Source organism: Copidosoma floridanum, unplaced genomic scaffold, assembly GCF_036245765.1.
Source record: "Copidosoma floridanum isolate Cflo_tuat_1 unplaced genomic scaffold, Cflo_Japanese_pri ptg000008l, whole genome shotgun sequence".
NCBI classification, from domain to species: Eukaryota; Metazoa; Arthropoda; class Insecta; order Hymenoptera; family Encyrtidae; genus Copidosoma; species Copidosoma floridanum.
Window position 1 is genome coordinate 6162654 of NW_028321885.1, and position 21715 is coordinate 6184368.

General features: G+C 31.6%; 1 protein-coding gene across 3 annotated transcripts in view; it reads right to left on the bottom strand.

The window, feature by feature from the left end:
* Positions 1-2631: 2631 nt before the first annotated feature.
* The window catches only part of alphaSnap (Alpha-soluble NSF attachment protein), a 242775-nt gene continuing 223691 nt past the window's right edge, over positions 2632-21715 (bottom strand). For all 3 annotated transcript variants that reach the window (XM_089589214.1, XM_089589213.1, XM_089589212.1), the window contains exons 5-6: positions 3178-3351; positions 2632-3106 (exon numbers count right to left, since the gene is read on the bottom strand). In XM_089589214.1, coding sequence (XP_089445340.1) covers positions 2957-3106; positions 3178-3351 — 324 coding nt within the window. In that variant the 3' untranslated portion in view covers positions 2632-2956. The remainder of the gene's footprint in view (positions 3107-3177; positions 3352-21715) is intronic.

The following is a 21715-nucleotide window of genomic DNA, read 5'->3' on the forward strand; positions in this document are numbered from 1 at the left end:
TAGACATGTTTTTTGATGGCCTATCTTTTCAACTACAAACAATCGGATAAATTTATGTAAATCATTGTGTGTTGCATGAAACGTAAAATTAATTAACTGATTGTGAGGGTTGAAAGTGTATTTGAAATTGTGGAACTCTTATATTTTTTAAAGTAATTGATCTATAAAAATAAATATAGTGCCAGCTTCAAAAAAGAGGAAAAAAGTTTTCAATAACTGTATATGATTTACGCGCTGTCAAAGGATTTTGGTAACGATTTCTATAAAATTACAATAACAATTTGGTGGAGGTAAAAAAGTTAATTGTTTCATTATAGTTCAACTTTTTTTTAAAATCCATACTTCAAGTTACGAGTGGTTGAAACTAGTATGTGTTGAATAAAAAAAAGATTTATTCAGTCTCTATAAGACTCTTCAATCTAACATACGCACTATTTATAAAGACTAAAGAATCTACTTTAATGTTTGTACATATGTCTGGTACAAATTTTGTCAATGTAATAACCACAAGGTATTAATAAGGAGTATAAATATGATTTAAAAAATACAGTATATGTATATAGATGAACATTCACACATCACTAGATTTAAGTTGTACTTTACTGGTAATAATCATATTTGATACAATCTTAGTAAAAGCATGAGTTTTCTCCTTCCTCCGGCTTTTTTTTGTGGTAAATAGGATGGTCATAATTTCTTAGGAGTTTCAGGTTGCATAAATTACGTTGAAATGCTTAAAAGTTATTTTAGTATTATAAAATTATGAACTGACCTTGCTAACAAGAAGTATTGAAGCAACAATATTTATTTTAATGTCTCCGAAAAAAAATGGTGACGGCACACATTCTTAAACAAAGTATAAAGAAAAGAAATAAAAATAAAATGATAAATTCGATTTAAAAAAAAAAAAAAAAAAAATCTACCACGATGTGGATTTGAACCCTAAAGTGCAAAACGATCCATGAAGCGGCATAAGCCTAACCATCTCAGCTATCCGAAGGACAGGTATTCTTCTTTCGAAGTCACATATGTTCATAGATATCCTCCGGAGCTTGTCCTACAGTTCTAAGCAGTTAGGATGTGTAAAATTTATAAATTAGTGGTTAAAACTGTACTAAAAACCTTAAAAAATAGTTGAAGCTGTATATTTTTTAAAAACGTTAATAAATTTGCGAATGTTAAAAGTACGGGAGAATTAAAAAATAATGTATTGAAATCAAAAGTCTGTGCTATAATTAATGAGCATTTGGTTTCACGATTTAATTAAATAAGATTTATAGATAACATTGAAGCAAGAGCGAGGAAAGTCAGTTAAATGTGCATAGCATATACTCGGTTGCAGAGTCAAAAGAGAAAAACTCGTGTCATCGCTTGTTTTGGCTGTGCGCTCAGCTGTACAGCTATATAGTCGACATTTCCACTCCTCTCCTCGTAGGCACACATTCGGTATACCCCTTCCACGCCTCTCCAAAATACGCGCCTATATGGAAATTTTCATGCAAATCCACTCCTTTCCTCGTAGACATACACTCCTACTATGCTTCTCAAATAAAAAAAAAATATGCACCTAGTTTGGCACTTGGCCACAACGGAGCCCTCGAACCAGTGGAAACAAGTCATCATACTCCGTAGCGTGGCAGTCAGCAATCTCCTTACTTATCTCTGGCACAAGCTTACGAATAAGGACCGCATTATAATGTATGATTATTTTTATGCGCACAATATTTGTGCCTCATACAACGTACATTTTGTGCCCATCGTATCAAAATTAATTATTGACTATGAACAAAACTTCTCTAATTTCAGCACAAATACTGTACACGATATTTTGACGGCTAAACTTTGTACTCAATAAAATTGTACATAATCCTTGTGTGCACTGGACATAGTCTGCCGATTTCTTGTAAAGATAGATTTTTAAAATTATTTACGCTCTTATGAATAATTTAATCCCAAAGAACTCATAAAGAAATAGAACTTACATTAACTACCGAAACACTTTTACCTATCGTGACGTGGCAAATTCGAAATACATCCGGACACGTCACAGAGTTCTTGTCTTCTATTTTTAAAAAAATATCCAATCAATGCTTGACATCGATTATCCAGATACTGCAGGTTATTTATCGGAACAGTACTGATTCTCATAAGACTGCACGTTAAAAGTTCAATAATAATATTATCAATATCTCTCTTTATAATCCATAAAGGGACTTAAAATTTGAATCGAAGGTTTTTCATATACTAATTAATCTCTGTTGAAAGTATTGTCAATATATTGACGTTAATTCTCTTAGCGAGTGAACTCTCTTAATGCACAAAAAAAGCGCATACGTTAAGTTCACGTAATTATAATCAAATTTCTCATTATTCAAAGAATTGCAAAATATTGAAAAATTTTCCTGCTACTGAGTGAAAAAAACATTCTTGGATTGACCGTACTAGTGAGAACATAGTTTTTTTTTAATTCACTTTATGCAGTGCATACTTTCCTTTTTACTTATGTCACTAAATTCTGCGACTTGGAGAGTTTTAACCACAAATTTCTGACGTATTAATAATAACAAATAATTTTCCACTTGAGTATTTTGTAACATATGGTATAGGGATCAATAACATACAAAAAAACTGTTAAGTACATAAAACGATAAGATTTTTACTGGATCATTTAAATTGTTTACAATACATTTACAATTTGCACTGTAAATTTAACTTTTTTTAATAATAAATAGGTGTCAAACTTTAGTTATTGTGAGAATCAGTAAGTATATACCTATTCATAGTGTGATAAACATGTCGATAATAGGATTATTTCATATGCCATTATCTAAATCAAATAGGACAATTATAGCACACCATATTTCACCACTACATACACTATAAATTTTACAATAAAATATGTAGTAATGGTAGTTATAGTTATTATTAATATCAAGATTTTTTCTTAAAATATAAATTAGCGTAAATCAGGATTATCATTGATTTGTTTTTTGATACGAAGTAACATGGTAGTGAACCATTGATCTAATCTTGATACGGTGTCAAACTCCTTCACTGCTTCAGTAAAACTATCTAGGTTTTGTTCTTCTAACTGTTCGATCAACATCTAAAAAAATGGTTTTACTTACTTAACATCAGGTTAAAAAAAATTGATGTCAAAAATTATTTTTATAATACCTTAATGAATTTACATTCTCTAGCATCTTGAAAAGAGGGACATTGTTCTTGGTATCGTTCGATTGCATGCTGAGCATTAAGGACATCAACGCATAAATGACATAATGCGGCTCTTAAATAATATTCTTTTGCACTATATTTTAGCAAAGAGCTTTCTAATGATGCAATTGCCACCTGTAATAAATAAATTTAACCAAATGTAAAATAATGGAAATAGGTTTGTATTTGCAATGCTTGTTTTAAATTCTTATTGTACATTTCATATTTTCCTACTTTGCAACAAACTGAAAATAACACTCTTTTACTTGCAATAAACTCATAAACTTGGAAAAAATTTAAGATTCTTTAAGGTATTGATACTGTTAAGTACAAATCAAAGATAAATGATAACTTAACCTTACAAAAACTGCTAAAACTCAAATAAAATATAAAGCTTTTCTGCATTTTAGCTGAATTCCATCAATTAAGACCAAAGTTAACTTTAAATGGTCGAACAACTACCTTTATTACCATCCTTAAGATACCTTAAATCATCCTAAATGCGAATAACGTTCGCTACGTATCCATTATGTATGGTACTGCATGCGTTGCATACTCTCTCTTTGTACCTATACCATGGGATAAAAGCGAGCACTGCAATGTCTTATGTGAATCTTTTAAAAAAATTAGTAGCTCTTGGAAGGCAAGAATATCAGAAATATTTGTTAGTCTAGTGGCTCAAAGGTTTATAAATCCTTTTTTTACCAATTCTGTAAATGTATTAAGTCTTGCACAAGGAACACTGCACTGACACAAGGGCAGAAATTGATAGGTATATAATGATATTGGAAAAAATACAACAGAGCTTACAGATGGGCAGTTAATGCACTATAAACAACAGTACTGTTAAGGAATGCAAAGTGACTTTTATTTAATATCTACAAAGTGGGAATTTACACAAGTAAGCAATATTATGACTATATACAGACTGCTAAGTTAAGAGAAAGTAGGTGTGATACGTCTACCAACACAGACACGTAAGCAGTTCACGTCTCGACTCTGGACTACTCGACAGACAACTCATTCTTTTTTCTTTTCATTTCGATAAACACATTAAAACCAGACGGGTGGCACTCGGGGACTGCCGCGGTAAAGCGATTGCACAGTATTTTTTATCAATTTATGTAATTACAATTATTTATTTATTTTTTATTTATGCAGTTTTTTTTTCTTTCATATTAATTTAAGTTACACTTTTTGAGCGTGGTGACCAATAAGAAAAGTTTTTACAACTCGTGAAATAGTCAAAGATGGTCAATTTAAACCACCAGAGAGAATGATCTATTAATATTTGATACGTCAATACTACATTAATAAGAAAATCGCAAAATCTAATATCACTAAAGATTTATTGTAAAAAATATGATTGAATGTTTCAAATCTTTTCTTGTTTCCTTACCAGTAACATCTTAATCGAATAGTTACAAATTGAAGATGTCACTCTTGTATGTAGTTTAGTAATAAAAAATAGTAACAAATTAGTTAGTTTTACGAAATAATGCTGCAGATTATAACACTGATAATTTCGATACTCAACCTGAAATATAAGTATACTTACCTGTATATTTTTAATTGTTACTTTTTAAAGTATCCTTAATTTTTCGCGCATTCTCTTTTTACCGTGTATATAAGTAGACCATGCAATTCACCTTTTTTTAGTGGAAAAATATTATTGAGCCATAAGGAAATTTGGATAAAATAATTCTTACTCACTGCGTTATAAAAACTTAAAGCAAATTAATGTTCACAATGATATAAAAATGTTTTTTAATTTATGATGTATAGTATTCAAACTGAATATTAATTAACAATTGATTAATTAATTAATAATCAGCGTAAATATTAATATTCCAATTGATCTGGTTACGAGATTACTGAAGTAATAACGTTTATATTCTATTTATGAGGGTTTCTATTTTTAAATCTTGCGTCACCCAATTTGAGCGCGCAACCTACTTTGCGACGACTGGCGTTAGTTTTAGTAACGGTAGGCTGATACGGTCACGTTAAGTTTTCTTCCGCAGTTGAGAAGATATATATACGTGTATACCTACATGTATACTTACGGAGCGCACATGCGGTGAGTGTGGCATTATAAAGATATGATACCTATACACCTATATACTTTCTCACAAATAGCTGCTTACGGCTTACGTATTCATCCGATGTCGGAGCAGCTCGTCTCGATACGTGCGAGCTTCGTACAGTCGTACCATATACATACACGTTAAGCAGACACTCGGACGAGCTACATGGTAGGTGAAGTGGGGGATGTTATGTTTTTTTCACGACGGAATTTCTTGATTCGGTTGCTACGCTCAAAGCCACGATAAAAGCTATGCAATAGCTTAAAAATAATTTAAAATTTGAACACATTAAAACATTCTTTTTTATTTTCAACTAAAAGAACTTAATTATTTAAAAAAAATTACTTCAGTCCAATTTCTTCATTAATTTTCTCTGACATCACTTTACTAATACTTTTAAAGAGAGTGACCGATTTGAGACACAAGACTAACAGTTATTTGCCAGTCAGGCTATCCTTACGGTCACACTTGTCTCACTAATAATTGATAAAAAATAATCTTATTGACTCACCAGTCTTTAGCAAAAGCAATACCAAGTATTTATACATAAAACACAGTACCATTGCTTTTTCTTCCATGATTCTTCATTCCCTTAAGTATTAAAAGCCCTAATACGAATAGTTACATTTCCATACGTGCACTAGAAAATTATGAAAATGAAACGTAAAAACAGACTTTTTTGATGCTACCCAGAAATAAAAAAAGGGTTATGCAGATTGGAACAGTTTTTAAAATCTAGTATCGTTTGCATCTTTGTAGCTATTGCACAACATTACCTAAAAAAATTATAATTTCTTAAACATGAGAAAAAAATCAAAGCTTTTTACGGAAAAAAATAAAATAAAAAAGTTATAGATGAAAAAAAAGTATTGAAGAAAAACTACTGGATTGTGATTCATTGTTTATTTTCTAAAAAAATCAAAAAAAACCATTACAAATCGTGGTTTTTAAATTTTAATGTATTTCTTTTTATTATCAAGCAAATCACTTTATACTTAGTAAAAAGACAGCGTTTATTGGGTAAAAAAAAAGTATTTATCAATAAGAAGAAATAGTTTAAAAAATCTGAAAGACATAGTATTATTATAGAATGAACGTAGGAAACGTTTCAACTACAATCTTTAGCCATCACTGAGATAGCAGCTAGGCAGCATGAAATGGGAGTTTACTTACAATTGCAAATAAGTCAGGAAAAGTGAGAAGTTGCAACACAGTGACGATGAAAAATGTGGTATAAGATCTTAGTAAGAATGTAAGTCTGCAACGATCAGATTACAAATGCTACCAAAAAACCGCATGCTATTTCGTATACATTAATACTCATAATCACTATTACACTTTTTGTTTCAAATGCACCAAAGAATCTGAAAATACTTTCTTCAGATCAAAAAAATAGCTCTGATAAAATTGCTCATAAAAAATTAGTTTGAACAATAATTTACCTGGTTACCAACTGGCAACCTGCACTTTTACATGAAGGAGCCTATTCCAAATGTAATCCTGCAAAAAAATTGCAAACGCAAGAGAATCTGTTCTGACCATGATCGAAGAAATGACGAGAATGTGTTAAAAACTGTATGTAAATGCAGTGCAGTAACACTTGTAATATGTGCATGCGTGTTGTATGCTATACTGAGAGCTATCACTGTGACTTAAAATAAAAAGTGGCTAGCTTAATAGATGTGCCAAATTGTATGTGCCTGTTACCAGAGTAAAAGTATACCGATTATTCAGATGGACAAGTAGTTTAATTCTAGAATCACGTTCAGTAACATTTTTTTACCAACAGAGGTCAGACTTAGGATAATAACTGCTAAAACTCTGTTTAATTGTGTGAAAAAAATGTATGGCCTAATTTAAATGTAACGTTTTGTAGCTAAAAGACCTCTGATACTATATTTATAAATAAGAAAGGTGATAGTTAAGGAGTCAATAATTAGCAACTCATAGCTCTGGGAAAATGAATGACTGACTTTTTTCAGAAACCATTGCAGACTGTTCGACCAAATATGAAATAAAAAATAAATTCAGCTTCTAGTAGAATAAAATTAGCAAAAAAGCATGGTTAATTTTGAAAAATTGCTGTTAGCGCAATAAAAATCATGGTGGTAGTTATTTGGTTTCTGAACGAATCTATATAGTTTTAGACTCCAAATTGTGTCTGCTAACGGCCCAAAAAAATGGTAAGTGGTCAAAAAAAAAACTGGAGGGTCGGACAAAAAAGTTGTATTGTTGAAAAAAAAGATGCAAAATTTTAAGATGCAGAAAATGAGCCTTAGTGGGATAAAATTGGCTCAGCCGTTTTTTCTATCATCGTCTGCTATGACAATAGTACATTTAAAGAACTCTGATTATAGCAAAAATTGTATGATCTACTTCTGGTTATATCAACATGATAATAGTATGAATACTGATTACAAATGATATTAAATAATAAGTACCTGTATTAAACGAAGTTTATTAGCTAGTCTAAGAGTTATTGTAGACGACTAGACTGATTTGTGATGTAAATTAGTTTTATTTAAAATAAAGGCTTTAAAATAAAAGCAGATTGTTAAAATATAACTAATAGAAAAAGCTTACGTGTGAAAAATAACAATAATTTATGACTGAAGTCTACAAAACGTAGTTTTTACTAAGATTACATGTACGGGTCTTAAAATTTTGAAAAAGAAATTGTAAATATTTAAACTTAAATAGAATTAATACTTAACATTACCATGTTAAAAAGCCTATGAACTAATATGCTAATAGAACCAAAGAAAAATTTTTTTATGTTAATTAGCTCATTTTGAGTAAAAATGGTATCTTGGGTTTTTGTCGTGGAGTGTTTAAGTTTTGAATAAAATAATACAGTATTTAATCGTTTTTTTATTTTAAAATTATTTTCTTTGAAATTGAAACTCTTACCGACAAAATTTTAAGAAACCTTGTTTACTCAAAATAAACTAATGAGCATTAAGAAATTTTTTTTTCTCAAAAATCGAAAAATTTATTTTCTTTGTTTATAAAAAGTTTTATAACAATTTTCCCGGCACTACTATAGTTTCGCACTTGAAAGAATCGAATCCAGGAGCTCCATATGCATAATATAATGTAAAAAAGTTTTTTTGTTTGAAATTACCCAGATAACCTATTAAATTTTTTTTTGGTCTAAAACGTGAAAAATAAATTCAAGCTCGCAGCCTCCAAAATCTTGTTTAGAAGGTAAAAAAACGTAGAATAAGCTTTGGTGAGGCCGTAAACATAGAAGAGGATATGAATACCTACCTGGTAACCTCACTATTCTAGCTCATTCCTTATAAAATCCTCAGGAATCATGAAATTTTAAGGTTAGGTTGTGATTTTACGGAATCTTCAATAGTTTTCCCTAATTCGTCATTTGACCACCTAAAAATTAAAAAAAAAAATTAGACCTCTATCTTTTTTCGTTCTTGAGATATTTGATTTATGACAAAGTGGCCTCCGACATCAGCGTTTTAGAACATCGTGCGCCGCATTCACGGAAAACATCCAGTTTTTGACATCAATTTTTCGCAAACTTGCGGAATGTCAAACGGATCGACGTTTTTGTAGGTTGTAGAGTAACTTTCCAATAGTACAATGTCGTTTGAAAAATGGCAATATGTTGAAAAACCAGCCACATCCAACTTTTTTGCGGAGGGACCATTTTTTGCTTCTTGCAGCGGTTTGCAAAAAGTTTACAATCGATCTTCTTGAAATTTAGTGTGGATGTTAAGGGGCACAAGATCTACCTTGTATTGAATTTTCAAGTCTTAATATTTAAATGCACGTGAGTTATAGATTTTTAAAAAACGGTACAAAAAAGCACTTTTTGAAACATTGCAAAAAAACGGCTGAGCCAAGTTTATCTCACTAGGGCTCATTTTCTTCATCTTAAAATTTTGCATCTTTTTCTTTAACAATACAACTTTTTTGTCCAACCCTCCAGTTTTTTGCTTGACCACTTACCATTTTTTTTGGGCCGTTAGCAGACACAATTTGGAGTCTAAAACTATATAGATTCGTTCAGAAACCAAATAACTACCACCATGATTTTTTTCGCGCTAACAGCAATTTTTTTTCAAAAAGCTAATTCTGTCCTATTATTTATCGATTTTTTTGCCGTTAAAAGGCTGTATGAGCGAAATTTTCGCCACAGAAAATAATAAAAATATAAATAATAAAGTATGCAAAATTGTCGTAAAAAATCTAAATTAAACTAAGTTTTGTACTTGCCAATAACGTGATTTTTTTTTTTTTAGTTAAGCTACATTCATAGGCATGTGATACTACCCTATTTAACCTATTTAAAATACAACGCTAGTACACGATGTTTTTTCTTAGCCTTTTATACATACATATAGAGGGTATTACACAAGTGACTAAGAACGAGTGTGTAAGCGTATACGATGGATACGAGCGTGATGTTAGGAACGTAATGAGCGTAGGCGGTAGGAAGTTGTTTTAAAATAGTTGGAAGATTTGATGAAAACGCTTAGTATTGTACTGTCCAGCTGAGCAACACGTCGTTCCGTGGCTTTACTTTTAAGTTTTCTTATCTACGTAATATGTTGCTATCATTTATTTATGGAGTTCGGATTAAAAAATTTATTGAAACCACACCCAATTACCGAATACCCTCATTCAAAGAGTAACTGCACCACCTTCGATACATCGCTGTGGGTTATTTAAAATATCGTTTTATAGAAGGTATATTTCCATTCAATATATTGTCTGCCACAGAAGTACAACTCTATCTATCGGTACCCAAGCACTGCTAGTTTTTGTTATCAATTAAGTAATGTAAGAAAAGATGTCAAAAAGATCTTAGTTAAGTAGAATTCATCCTTGCTTGCTGAAAAATTCAAATTTTTAGGTGATGGCTGAATAAAAAGTATGCTTGTGAAAGTTTTCACGAATAAATTATGAGTGCATGTTTAAATAAGCTTACATAAAGAGTGAACGCCACAACGCTTTATTTTTGTGTTCTATAGCTGATGTCATCAATAAGGAAACTTTATAAGATTAATTGAATATATTTTGAAGTATACTCTTGTTACATAAGCTAAGAGATAAAGTAAGTAAAAATCATTCACCAAGCTAACAGTAAGAATCCTATCAATAAAACTAAACTTTTACTTTTTTTCAAACGTTTACTTGAAGAGCTTATACTGTTAAATTAATCTATAGTTTCTAGACGAAGTTTACAATTGTTTTCTTTTATTTTTAATCAATTACTTAAACTACTCTTACCAATTGTATAAAAGTTTCCTCCATTAATATTAGTAGCTATAAAAGATATTTGAACGTTGTTTCACTCACGTTTTGTTCTAATTATTCGTATTCTGTGGCATTTGGCAATAATAATTTTGTACATCATGTGCGCCAACGTGTTGGCCTCTTGGCAACTAGCAGTTAGTTCGTGCCCACGAAGCAATGAAGTTACACGCCTTTAAACACGTTACCGTGTGCCTCCTTATTTCTCCCATGCTATTTTTGCTATTACCATAACATCAGGTTATGGGCCCAGCAAGCGCAAGCGAGCTGCTGAGAAATCCTTCTGTAAAAGTGAACCTCGAGAGAAGTTTTGAGTGCACACGAACAGTTTTTTCACCATCTAACCAAGTCTAGGTTTGATTAGAAATAAGCATAAAATGGCAGATAAAGGCACGTATCAGTCGATCGAGCGACTGAGTGGTAGAGATAATTACCACACGTGGGTGGCTGCCGTGAAGGCATATCTTCGTCTCGATGATCTCTGGGATACAGTGGAAGCTCCAGTAAACGGCCAGTTAAGTACGGTCAATAAGAAAATCGCCAAAGCACATTTAAGTTCAATTCTAGCTATGGAGCTATACCTATACACACATGTACAGAATGTCGAAACAGCCCATGATGTTTGGAAGAAACTCAAAGTCACGTTTGCCGATGACGGTATTATGAGGCGCGTAAATATATTCAAAGAATTTATTTCTACTAAGTTAGAAAATTGTGCATCTGTAGAGGAGCATGTAGACAAACTTATGACTCGTGCCAATAAACTCCAAAACGCCGAAATGGCCATTCCGGATGAATGGCTCGCGATTATTATGCTAGCTGGTTTACCTAAAAAATATAAGACCATGGTTATGGCACTCGAGAGTTGTGGCAAGAAATTAACCTCTGATTTAGTCAAGTCTAAAATTCTTCAGAAAGTCAAGACTGACAGTGCGTCGAGCCAAGTTGACTCGCATGCTCTTGTCGGTAATCATCAAAATCAAAGAAAAGGATTTTTTAACGAAAAAAAAGTTCTAATTTTTCACAAAATAAAACGGCCCCAGTTAAATGTTTTAACTGTCATAAGGTTGGTCACGTTACAAAGGATTGCAAGATGCCAAACAAGCGTGCAGGGCAAGTATGCAACGCACAAAAAGCATTAGATTCTAATACCGTCGAAGAAGTAATAATGATAAGCATGTGCGCGTATCAAATAAGTGTGAGCAAAGAATTTAAAAACGGATGGTTAATCGATTCTGCAGCATTAAAGTATATGTGTAATGATAAGTTAATGTTCAAAAATTTTCAAGAAGAATCTCTAAAAGAAGAATAGGTGCAGCAAACACAAGTAATATTGCTTATGGCATTGGTTCGGTTCAGCTGACTTTGGAGACCAACAGTGAACACAAAGTATCGAATTTCAAAGATGTTTTGTGTGTGCCCGAAGCTGCTTCATATTTTGTCTCAGTTGGAACTTTAACCAACAAAGGCTTTGATGTAAAGTTCTTTAAGGACAAGGGCTGTGTTTACTCAAAGTAGGGTGAATTGATTATTACTGGTGCAAAGCTAATAAATAATATATACATGTAAAGAAAATCACAACACTTATGTGCTTGTTATATTCTTTAAATTTGACTCTACCGCTCTACAGACATAGGTCTCTAGCGGTTGGTAATTCAGAGAAAATGACTGGCATCTTTCGAAGAATAAAGTGAGAGAGAGAGAGAGAGAAAAGAAGCATAAGAAAAGTAAACAGAGTGATCAGAAAAAGTGTATGGAAATGAAAAGTGTATGGGAATAAAAAGTACCTAAGTAAAAGCTTTAAATGTTGTTTCTATTGTTTTGACAGGTATGGAATAATGTAAATATTTACAATTTGTGTATAATGTAAATAAATCTATTGTTTTTACAGAGAAACGCAATTAAGTTTTACACTGACTACTTCGGAATACTCCCATCTCTTGATTAAAAGAATTTACATATTACAAACGGGCAAAAGTGATATTCAGTATTATTAAACTTGTGATTCTTTGTTGATGGCAAATTCTGACACGTTAAGTGTTGTTTTGTGGCCCCACAGACTAGGAAATTTAAATTTAGACTATTCGAATATTTTGAAAAATAAAGCAGCCACACGAATAATTTTTCAAATTGAAGCCACACTGAAAGACTATAGAGGTTGCATCAAAGGAAAATCAGTAAGAAAACCCTTCTTGCTAAATTTAGAAACTATAAAAGAAAAACTTGCATTAGTGCGCAGTGATGTGTGTCAAGTCCCACAAACGTCTATTGGTGAAAGCAAGTATTTTTCGATTTTTCTAGATAATTTTTCTCATCATGTGTTTGTTCATTTATTGAAAGCAAAGACTAACGTACCTGAATGTATCATTAATTTTTTTAATTTCATACAAAATCAAACAGGTTCCACGATTAAGGTTTTGAGGACGGAAAACGATACAGAGTATACTAACGAAAAGGGTCACCTCTTCCTGGCATCCAAGGATATTGCGCATAAGACAAGTATCCCTCACAATCCACAACGAAATGGTTGATTAAAACAAATGAACAGAATACTGCTTGAGAAGGCAACCATACTTTCTTACTCAGGCCTAAGTAAAGGTTTTTAGTCTAAAGCAGTAGCGACTGTAAGTTATATCCACAATAGGACGCTAAAAAAAGCCCTACAAGGTATTACTTTCTATAAAAGATGTAATGGAGTTAAGCCAGATCTGTTTTATCTTAGAGTATTGAGATGTACTGCATTATTTTCTTGCCTAAGCATCTACAGTGCACTAAGATCCAGGCAAAAACAACTAAATGTATTTTCTTAGGTTACGTACACAACAAGAAAGGCTACAGGCTGTGAAATCAGGCTTGCAAGAAAACAATTTTAGCTCGAGATGTGAAATTCATTGGGGAGCCAATAAGTAAGCCTAAGCCTAAACAAACTTTCTACCCCTGGATTCTTAACTGCAACCTTAACAGCAATCTTCGGTTCAAAATGAGAAAATAGACGTTGATACTCAAGAAATGTAGCAAGACGAAGTTGATGAGTCTAAAGAAGATCTTTAACTACCCTGTAAACCTCGTACATCGAGACTACCCAAACACCCACAATATCTGGATGGCTATGCATGCTACTCAAGTGATCTTGATATCATTGAGCGTTCAAGTTATGTATGGAGTTCCAAATTACACAATATTCTTCAAACACTAAGACTGATTTAATCAAAAAAAGATTCCTGTATCTATTATTTTTTGTTTGAACATTGGTTTATTGTAATCACAAACAATGTTATATTGTTTTTACAAACAACCAGAATTATCTAGTCAAATTTAAAACATCCTTGAAGTTATATTTTACAGTTAAGGCCAAGTCAAAAAGTTTTTAGGCGTAAATGTCACAAATAATCAAGTAAGAAATTCTACAAGCTTAGATCAAACAGATTACATTTTCTCCATGCTTAAAAAGTTCAACATGGACCAAGAAAATTTATTACATACCCCTTTACCTACTGGCTATATTTTAAATAAATCAAGCGCACGTAATCCAGACATATTTCAAGAAGAATTACAGATTTTAGAGCAGATTCCATATCAAAATGCAATATGTTGTTTACTGTACGTAAGTCAGTGTACAAAACCAGATATTTCATTGGCAGCGGACTTTTAAGCAGATTTAATTCTTCATATACTCAAGATCTTTGGAACGCAGTACAGCATCTTTTCAGATATCTAATCTATACAGCTAATTTGAAGTTAACGTATAGAGAAAAATCCAATAGAAATATCCAGGCTTACTGCGACGCAAGTTGGGCAGCTGACTCAAATGATCCTTGTTTAACTACAAGTTACATCTTTTTACTTCAGGGAGCAGCAATAACCTAAAACAGCAAGAAGCAAGCAACGATAGCTCTATTGAGCACAGAAGCAGAGTATCTCTTCTTGTTGACCGCCACGCAGGAGGTCTTATGGTTTTTAAAACTAGCTCTGGAATTAAAAATTCAATCAAATGCATCAATAAATATTTATTCCCACAACAAGGGAGTAATAAGCCTTGGCCAAAATGCAAATTTCAGTGCGAGAACTAAGCACATATCTGTCAGACATCGCTTTTTTAAAGAAAAGATTGACAATAAGGAAATCAACATTATCTTCACTCCTTCAAATCAAATGCTGGCTGATTCCCTTACAAAAATAGTGAATGGAAATTTGATTAAATGTTTCTGAAATTATATAGATTTAAAGTGAAGTGGATACATTTTATATCGTCAAATGTTTATTATGCTTAGTAATTATTCATTTTAATTATTTATTTTTTAAAAGTTCCAAAAGTTTCATTGAGGGAGCATGTTGTAACTATTCGGCCGTGTGCGCAACTAGCTGTTAGTTCGTGCCCACGAAACAGTAAAGCAACACGCCTTTAAACACGTTATTGTGTGCCTCCTCATTTCTCCCATACTATTCGCGCTATTACCATAACATCACTTTTTGCGAAAACTCATTTGAAATCACACAAACTTTCATATACATCTATGACAGCACCATCCAGCGTGCCATTGACACCATGCACCCCAGCAGACCACTCATGTAGCAAGCAACAGCTCGTTGTGAGAGCCATCTTTTGAGTAGGCGCAAGTTAGCCCTCTCCCGCTCACGCCTACAGGTGAGGCACTTAAGCAATTATTATTATTTTTACAGTACTATTTTCTATGTCAACTCTAGTAGCCTTCTTCTTACCCTCTTATGTTCAGAGCTTCACGCACAGCCTTAATCTTAGACATGTGCCTTTAGCTAATGAGCCGTTATTTTCTTTGTACTATTGTTCTATTCTAATAAATACTTTTTCGTGCTTCTTATAATTGTGATAAAATGCCATTAGTTTAACCCAGAATCATGCCTTTATTAGTTTAAACATCTACGAATACATAAAAATACACATGTTTGATCTAAATCTCAATTTTTTTTTAGCAAGTTTAGATAAATTTTACTCAACTGAAACGTCTTCAACGAAAGATTTTACAGTAACATTATTTCATATGGTGTATTCGTTCCGCATATGGCCCTCATTCCTGCCGTTCTACATACAGCAGTCCACGTGTTCCAGCGAAATGACTGTAGCAGACGAACAATATTAAAACAGCAGGCCATACTACTATTTTGGCATTGTTACAAACTACTGGTATCAGTACCGCTACAACAACGTTGGTCATCGAATATACAAAAACATTAGTAACTTAATTACTTTCCCTTTAGTGGTTGAAAGACAAAACGCACTTGCAGAGTTTTTTATTGGTTAGTTTTGTGAGAAGCAAAAATAAATTTTCTATTATGTAATTTTTAATTTCATCAGCTTATAACACATTAGAACAACCTCTGCTAAAAATTTGGAAAAAATTGGATCTGGAGTTTTTGATGATTTGCAAACACGTCATTGAACTCTTGCTTTAAATAATAGTAAAAAATGTTTGATGCTGTTTTAAAGATATCTTAATATCACACAACTTACAAGTCTTTTTAAACATTCATATGGTCATTAAGTTGTTCCTATTAAGTTGAATAGTGCTCATTTTTTGTAAGCTTCGTGGCGTTAGTTTTACTAGCAAGAGATAATGAATTGATAAAAATTATACGGAAAAATAATGCTTTCCTTATAAATTTGTTACATAGGCTGATATATACTTTGCGTGCTGAACTGACGAAATATCAAAGTTTAGAGCTTTATATACCTATTCACTAATTTTCAAGACGAACTAATTTTTAACTGTAGTAACTGACATGCTTTAGATGTTTGAGATTCTGTAACTTGCATAATTCAGATTTTACACCCTTAAATTTAGATTTTGCAATTTTATAAATTAAAAACTTTGGAGTATAATGCTACATGATTCATCAATCAGAGTACTTTCTGACTTCTACAGTTACATTCTTAAGATCATACAACTGATTAAGTTGCTAACTAAAAAAATGTATACTAATAAATCGCGTACGAAAAACTTCTACAAAAAAAAAAAAAAAAAAAAAAAAAAAAAAAAAAGGAAACATTTATACTACCATTCTTTCTGCCGTGAGAGTTCACAACATGTAAGAATCTAGACAAAGATCTTGTAGGATCATTAATCATGCTATTTTTCTTATTTACTGTGTATAAGAACACAAAACATTTAAATGTGTCAAAATTTTATAGTTCAACAAATTTGAAAGATAAAACTTACTAGATATCAAAAGATTTTCAGGTTCACAATGATAAGTATATGAAAACTAAGCGTTTTTTACGTAATAAGTATGGCGTAAAAGATATTTAAATAAATTAATGGCTACCTAAAAAAGTAGCTTCTTCGATTACTAGAAATTCTATTAGAAGTCTAATAAAAATATATAATGCAAGAAATTGTTAAAAACTACGTAGGCGGTTACATGTAAATGCTAACAACCTCGCAGTGATATTCTTAAATTTAATAAATGCTTTCTACACTACAACGTAACCAACATAAAATTTTTTAAAAACTTTTTCCTTCTTATAGGTTACATTTCTAGGTGAAAAACAATTGGTGAAAAGTTATACACCATTGCTATAAAATAACAGCAATTTTTCGAATGTTCCAGTATTTTTGTTTTTGGTTGTTCTTGTAATTAGGAACTTAATTTTGAAAGATTTTCAAGGCTCAAGGGATAATGCTTCTACTTATTTTTGACGTTGCAATCATGGGTAATAAAAGTTGTCAGGCATTTACATATTATTGCTTGCTTAAGATTAACTTTACCTTTACTGTCAGAAAAGGGTAGAAGTAATAGTAACTGAATTAATCTTGAATGTTTTACAATTTTTGAGTCACCTGATACCTGCTGTTTTCCGAAGTTATGATACAAAATAAAAACTTTAGCAAGCAATTACATGCACTGCTACAAATCATGTGTTCATGAATTTCTCAATTTCTTACTTTATCATTTGTCTTTCTGCTTCACCTCTACAAAGTTGTGTGTTCAAGAAATGAGAAATTTGTGTTCTACGTACAAAGAAAATAGGCTTATGTTTCAAACTTTTTTCATTGTGTTATGTTACCTCAAAACTTTTTGTAGTTACGTTTCTGAGAGACAAAAGCTTTTTGAGAGTTACTCTTTATTAAGTGCAATCTATTCTTTGCTTTTTCTAAGTGTTAAAACTAATTGTAATCAATTTTTACAGCTTTTTTTCTAACATTCTATCTATTTTAACAAGAAGAACCTTTAGGAAATGTACAAGAAAGCCAAAAACAGCAGGAAGTACTTTTTTTATATGTAACTATTTTCAATTCATTTTCAAAAAAACTAAAAAATAATTTAACTCTATAAGAGCTATGATTAAAACTTGTTCTCGACACTCTTGTTTAAGCTCTGATATTTTTTAAGAAACTCAAGTCTGATGCACCTGTTACGTAGGGATGTTATGTATGGTAAAGAGGTGCGCCACGAGAATGACCAATACTTGTTATTTCAAAGACCTTTATTCAAGATACCGTAATCATAGGTAAAGTCGCGCGTGTGTTCCCGTTCTAAGATTGTCGTGTCCTTCCGTCGTAATCGCTCAGCGTCTTGATTTGATAATGCTAGAGTCCCTTAGTAACGCCTGACGTTCTTGATAGCGCTCGAATGCCGAGAACGCGAATAAATTCCCGAATGCGCGAATGCTTGACTGTCGCGATTTGAGGCTCGCTGGGCCTTATATTACCTTGTTCCCCATCTCTGAGGAAGAGTCCAAGAGTCAGTATGATATGCCTTGCATATCGTATGTTACACACCGATAAATAATAGTACATTAAAATTTAAATTCCATAAAATTAAAAATGTTTATTTTTTCAAGAGTTACGGCTGTTGCAAATAATTTTTTTAGAGATCAATCGAAATATGTTTCTTAAGTCTTGTGCCAGGTATTTTTTAACAGTCAACATTTCCAACTTTATCAGTGCTCAAACAAAAGCTCATTTCAAGCACTTCCAGAGTGTTTTTATCGAATTATGATAACTAATCTGAAAAAATATGAGTACAAGAATGCAACCTCTTTTGTGTTGATCGAATGATTTTGTATTTTTGCATGAAATTCTGAAAAAAGGTAAAAAAAGAAAAGTCTCTCTGAACTTTTAAGGTGTTTAAAAATTTATTTATACTCCTGGATAAGAAAGAAAAAACTTTTATCCCACAGGTGCACATCTACTTTCACTTTTTCTTGGAACGGAGGACTCTTGAGTGCAGATTAAACGTGAAACTGTTATTTTTTTGTTAGTTATGAACTGTCACTACAAAGCCTTGATAAAGTGTAATGGAACGATGGCATTCTACACCAGCTAATCATTAGATATGTTTTTAACTGCAAGTTGGCATTGATTACGAAAAGTTTTGTTTTTGACAAGGTTATGTTTTATACACGGTTATGTTTTTAAGAGATAAAAGATTTACTCGTTTCTTTCAGAAGTACAATAGGCATACATTTCTAATTATTTTCATTGTTGCTGGCATTTTAAAATTGTATTTATAAAAAATTTCACTAGCAGCTTTGAAACAAATTTGTCTTATTTTACACCAAAACCTTTTTAGGTTATGTTTTCAGATGGTGAACATTTTTCAGGGATGTTAACATATCTATGTAAAATAAACGTAATAAATAGGTCTTTGCATAAAAATTCTATTTGGTCCGTCTTGTATACCTTTGAAAAATAATTGACACGTGTTTTTTCTTTTTTCTTAAAAATAAAAGTTAAAAAAAATAGTACCTGAAAATTATAGTATTTTGAAAGTTATAAGAACCGTATCTATGTAATGCTGTTAAGTATCCGATACGCGTAAATGTTCAACAATTTAGTACGAAAAAATGAGCTTAAAAACATAAAATAATTTAAAACTTTTAAGGATAGAGCGTTTTGAAAAAAGTATCGAACATACATAACCTCAAATAACGTATAAACAGTTGTATTAAACTCGCTCAAAATATGACCTTGTTAACATAATACCAAAACCAAGATTCTTAAAAGTTTTAAGAAAAAATGTTTATTTTTACTCGAGTTATTGTAAAAATCAAAATGACTGTTTTTTGCATGTATTATTATAATGTCACATACACAAGGTGGTAGTTGCACATGGACTGACTGCTGGCACTCGCTTTACATACTCTTGATTGGCGACCTGTATTGTTCACACTTCTCTACATTGTTGCATAGACCCACACGCATACACTCTTTCGGGTTCGCTCACATGTGTGTGCAAGCATCGACTCTCACCAAACAGGTTAAAAAGATGGTTACAAGGAAATTGTCCTTAAAAAAATAAAGTCTTGAATATTACAAGGAGCTACACATACAACAGAAATAAGGAAGTCCCTTTACGCTATTCAATTTTTCGGGCTTTACTTTCATGTTCATGGTATCAACTAGTACACAAGTTTTCATATCAATCTTAAGATTATGCTATAGCACGGCCAAACTGCTTGAATTTCCAGGAAAACCTTTTGTTATTTAACTAATAAGTACAATTGCAAAACATGATTATAAAACTTACTTAACAGAATCATACGGTAAAAAATAAATTTATTCTACTAGTGTGTTTATTCTACTGTCTTTAATTTACGTTTTTTTATGTGCACCAAAAAGAAAAAATGTGTGATTAGAAATGAAGTAAACATTATAACGTTTACAAAATTTAGAACTGTAGAATACTTCGTGAAAAAATGTGTTCAAAGCAACTTTTTTAAAACAGGTAACGAGTACATCATTTATAATAATTGAAAACATTAATAGGACAAAAATTAATCTTACAACTTCAGATATAATTAGAATATCATTTTCTGCTTGTCGATAAATTAGAAAATAAAAGTTTAGTGTGAATATATTATTGGTATAACCAGCAATTTTTAATAAATATATATCATTAAATGGGCTTCATTAAAGATGAAAGTACTGTTTAAAGTACTGTTTACTCTCAGTCTATCTATATCATGTTTTTAAGACAAATAATTTTTCAATGTTGAATTAAAAAATGTCAGAAATAATACGTTTCAAGAAATTTCAAACTATTCGCAAGCATGAAGAAAATCTTGCCCAGTTGTGGATCAAACACGACCTCCTGTTTACTGGACAATGGCTCTACTACTTGAGCTTTAAATTTTTACGCACTGCAAGTTCTGATAAATTTCTTTAAAATCATTTTTGACCATTTCTAATTCAATCTTCGAAAATTATTTTTTATAAAAAAATAAAGGCATGGATAGAATGAAAGTGCTTTGAACAGTATTCTGATCCATACATAAACCTACAAATTTCATACATACGTATAAAAATTTGCTTGCTATAACAGTGATGAAGTCACACCAAACTTCTAATGAAAAAATTGTTTTTGATTATAATTAATAATAACTACTAGGCCCGTCTTAGCTTTGTCCATGATTCACTGAGATTAGTAGAGCACCTTTATGTATTGTATTTATTCTTGACACTTCTCCAAATCAAAAAATTCTAATTAAAAATTTTTTTTTGAATTCATGCAGATTTTGTCGAAGAAAACGAGGTATCAAAAAGTAAAAGAAATATAGTGATACTAAAAAGTAACGTTCGTTCCTTACGATATAAAATAGCTGTTGGTCTTTAAAATGGTAGTTGATTTACCTTTTCTCACGTTATTATACATTAAAAAAGCTATTTGTTAAAGCTGTAAGGATTCGAGACTGACAAAAAATATATAATTAATATTTTTTTTTCTTTCAATCACTAAACTTTACCACAAGTGCAACAAAATACTAGAGCATCATCTCTTTCCACAATAAATTCGAATACATATTGTTCTATCTGTTTGCATTGCTGGAAGATTTGAGTAATTAATGTCAGTGCTATAGTGGAAAGCTGGACTATCACTTAATGAATTATTTATTTGTCAATTTTGATGCTGCTGTTCTGCGTCAGTAATCAAGGATTAAAGCAGGCTCTTCAGCGGCTGGCATTCCTAGCCTGACAACGAACAACTCGTAGTGACGTCTGCCAATGAATGGCTGTGTCCGGCTTGTTATAGTCTAGTACTGGACAAATCGTTGTTAGGATTTGCTTTGAAATATTTTCAGGAAAGATAATTTAACGTTAGATGACCCTAAAAAAGACCAGTGAGATTGATAATGGCCTACTAAAAGTAAAAAT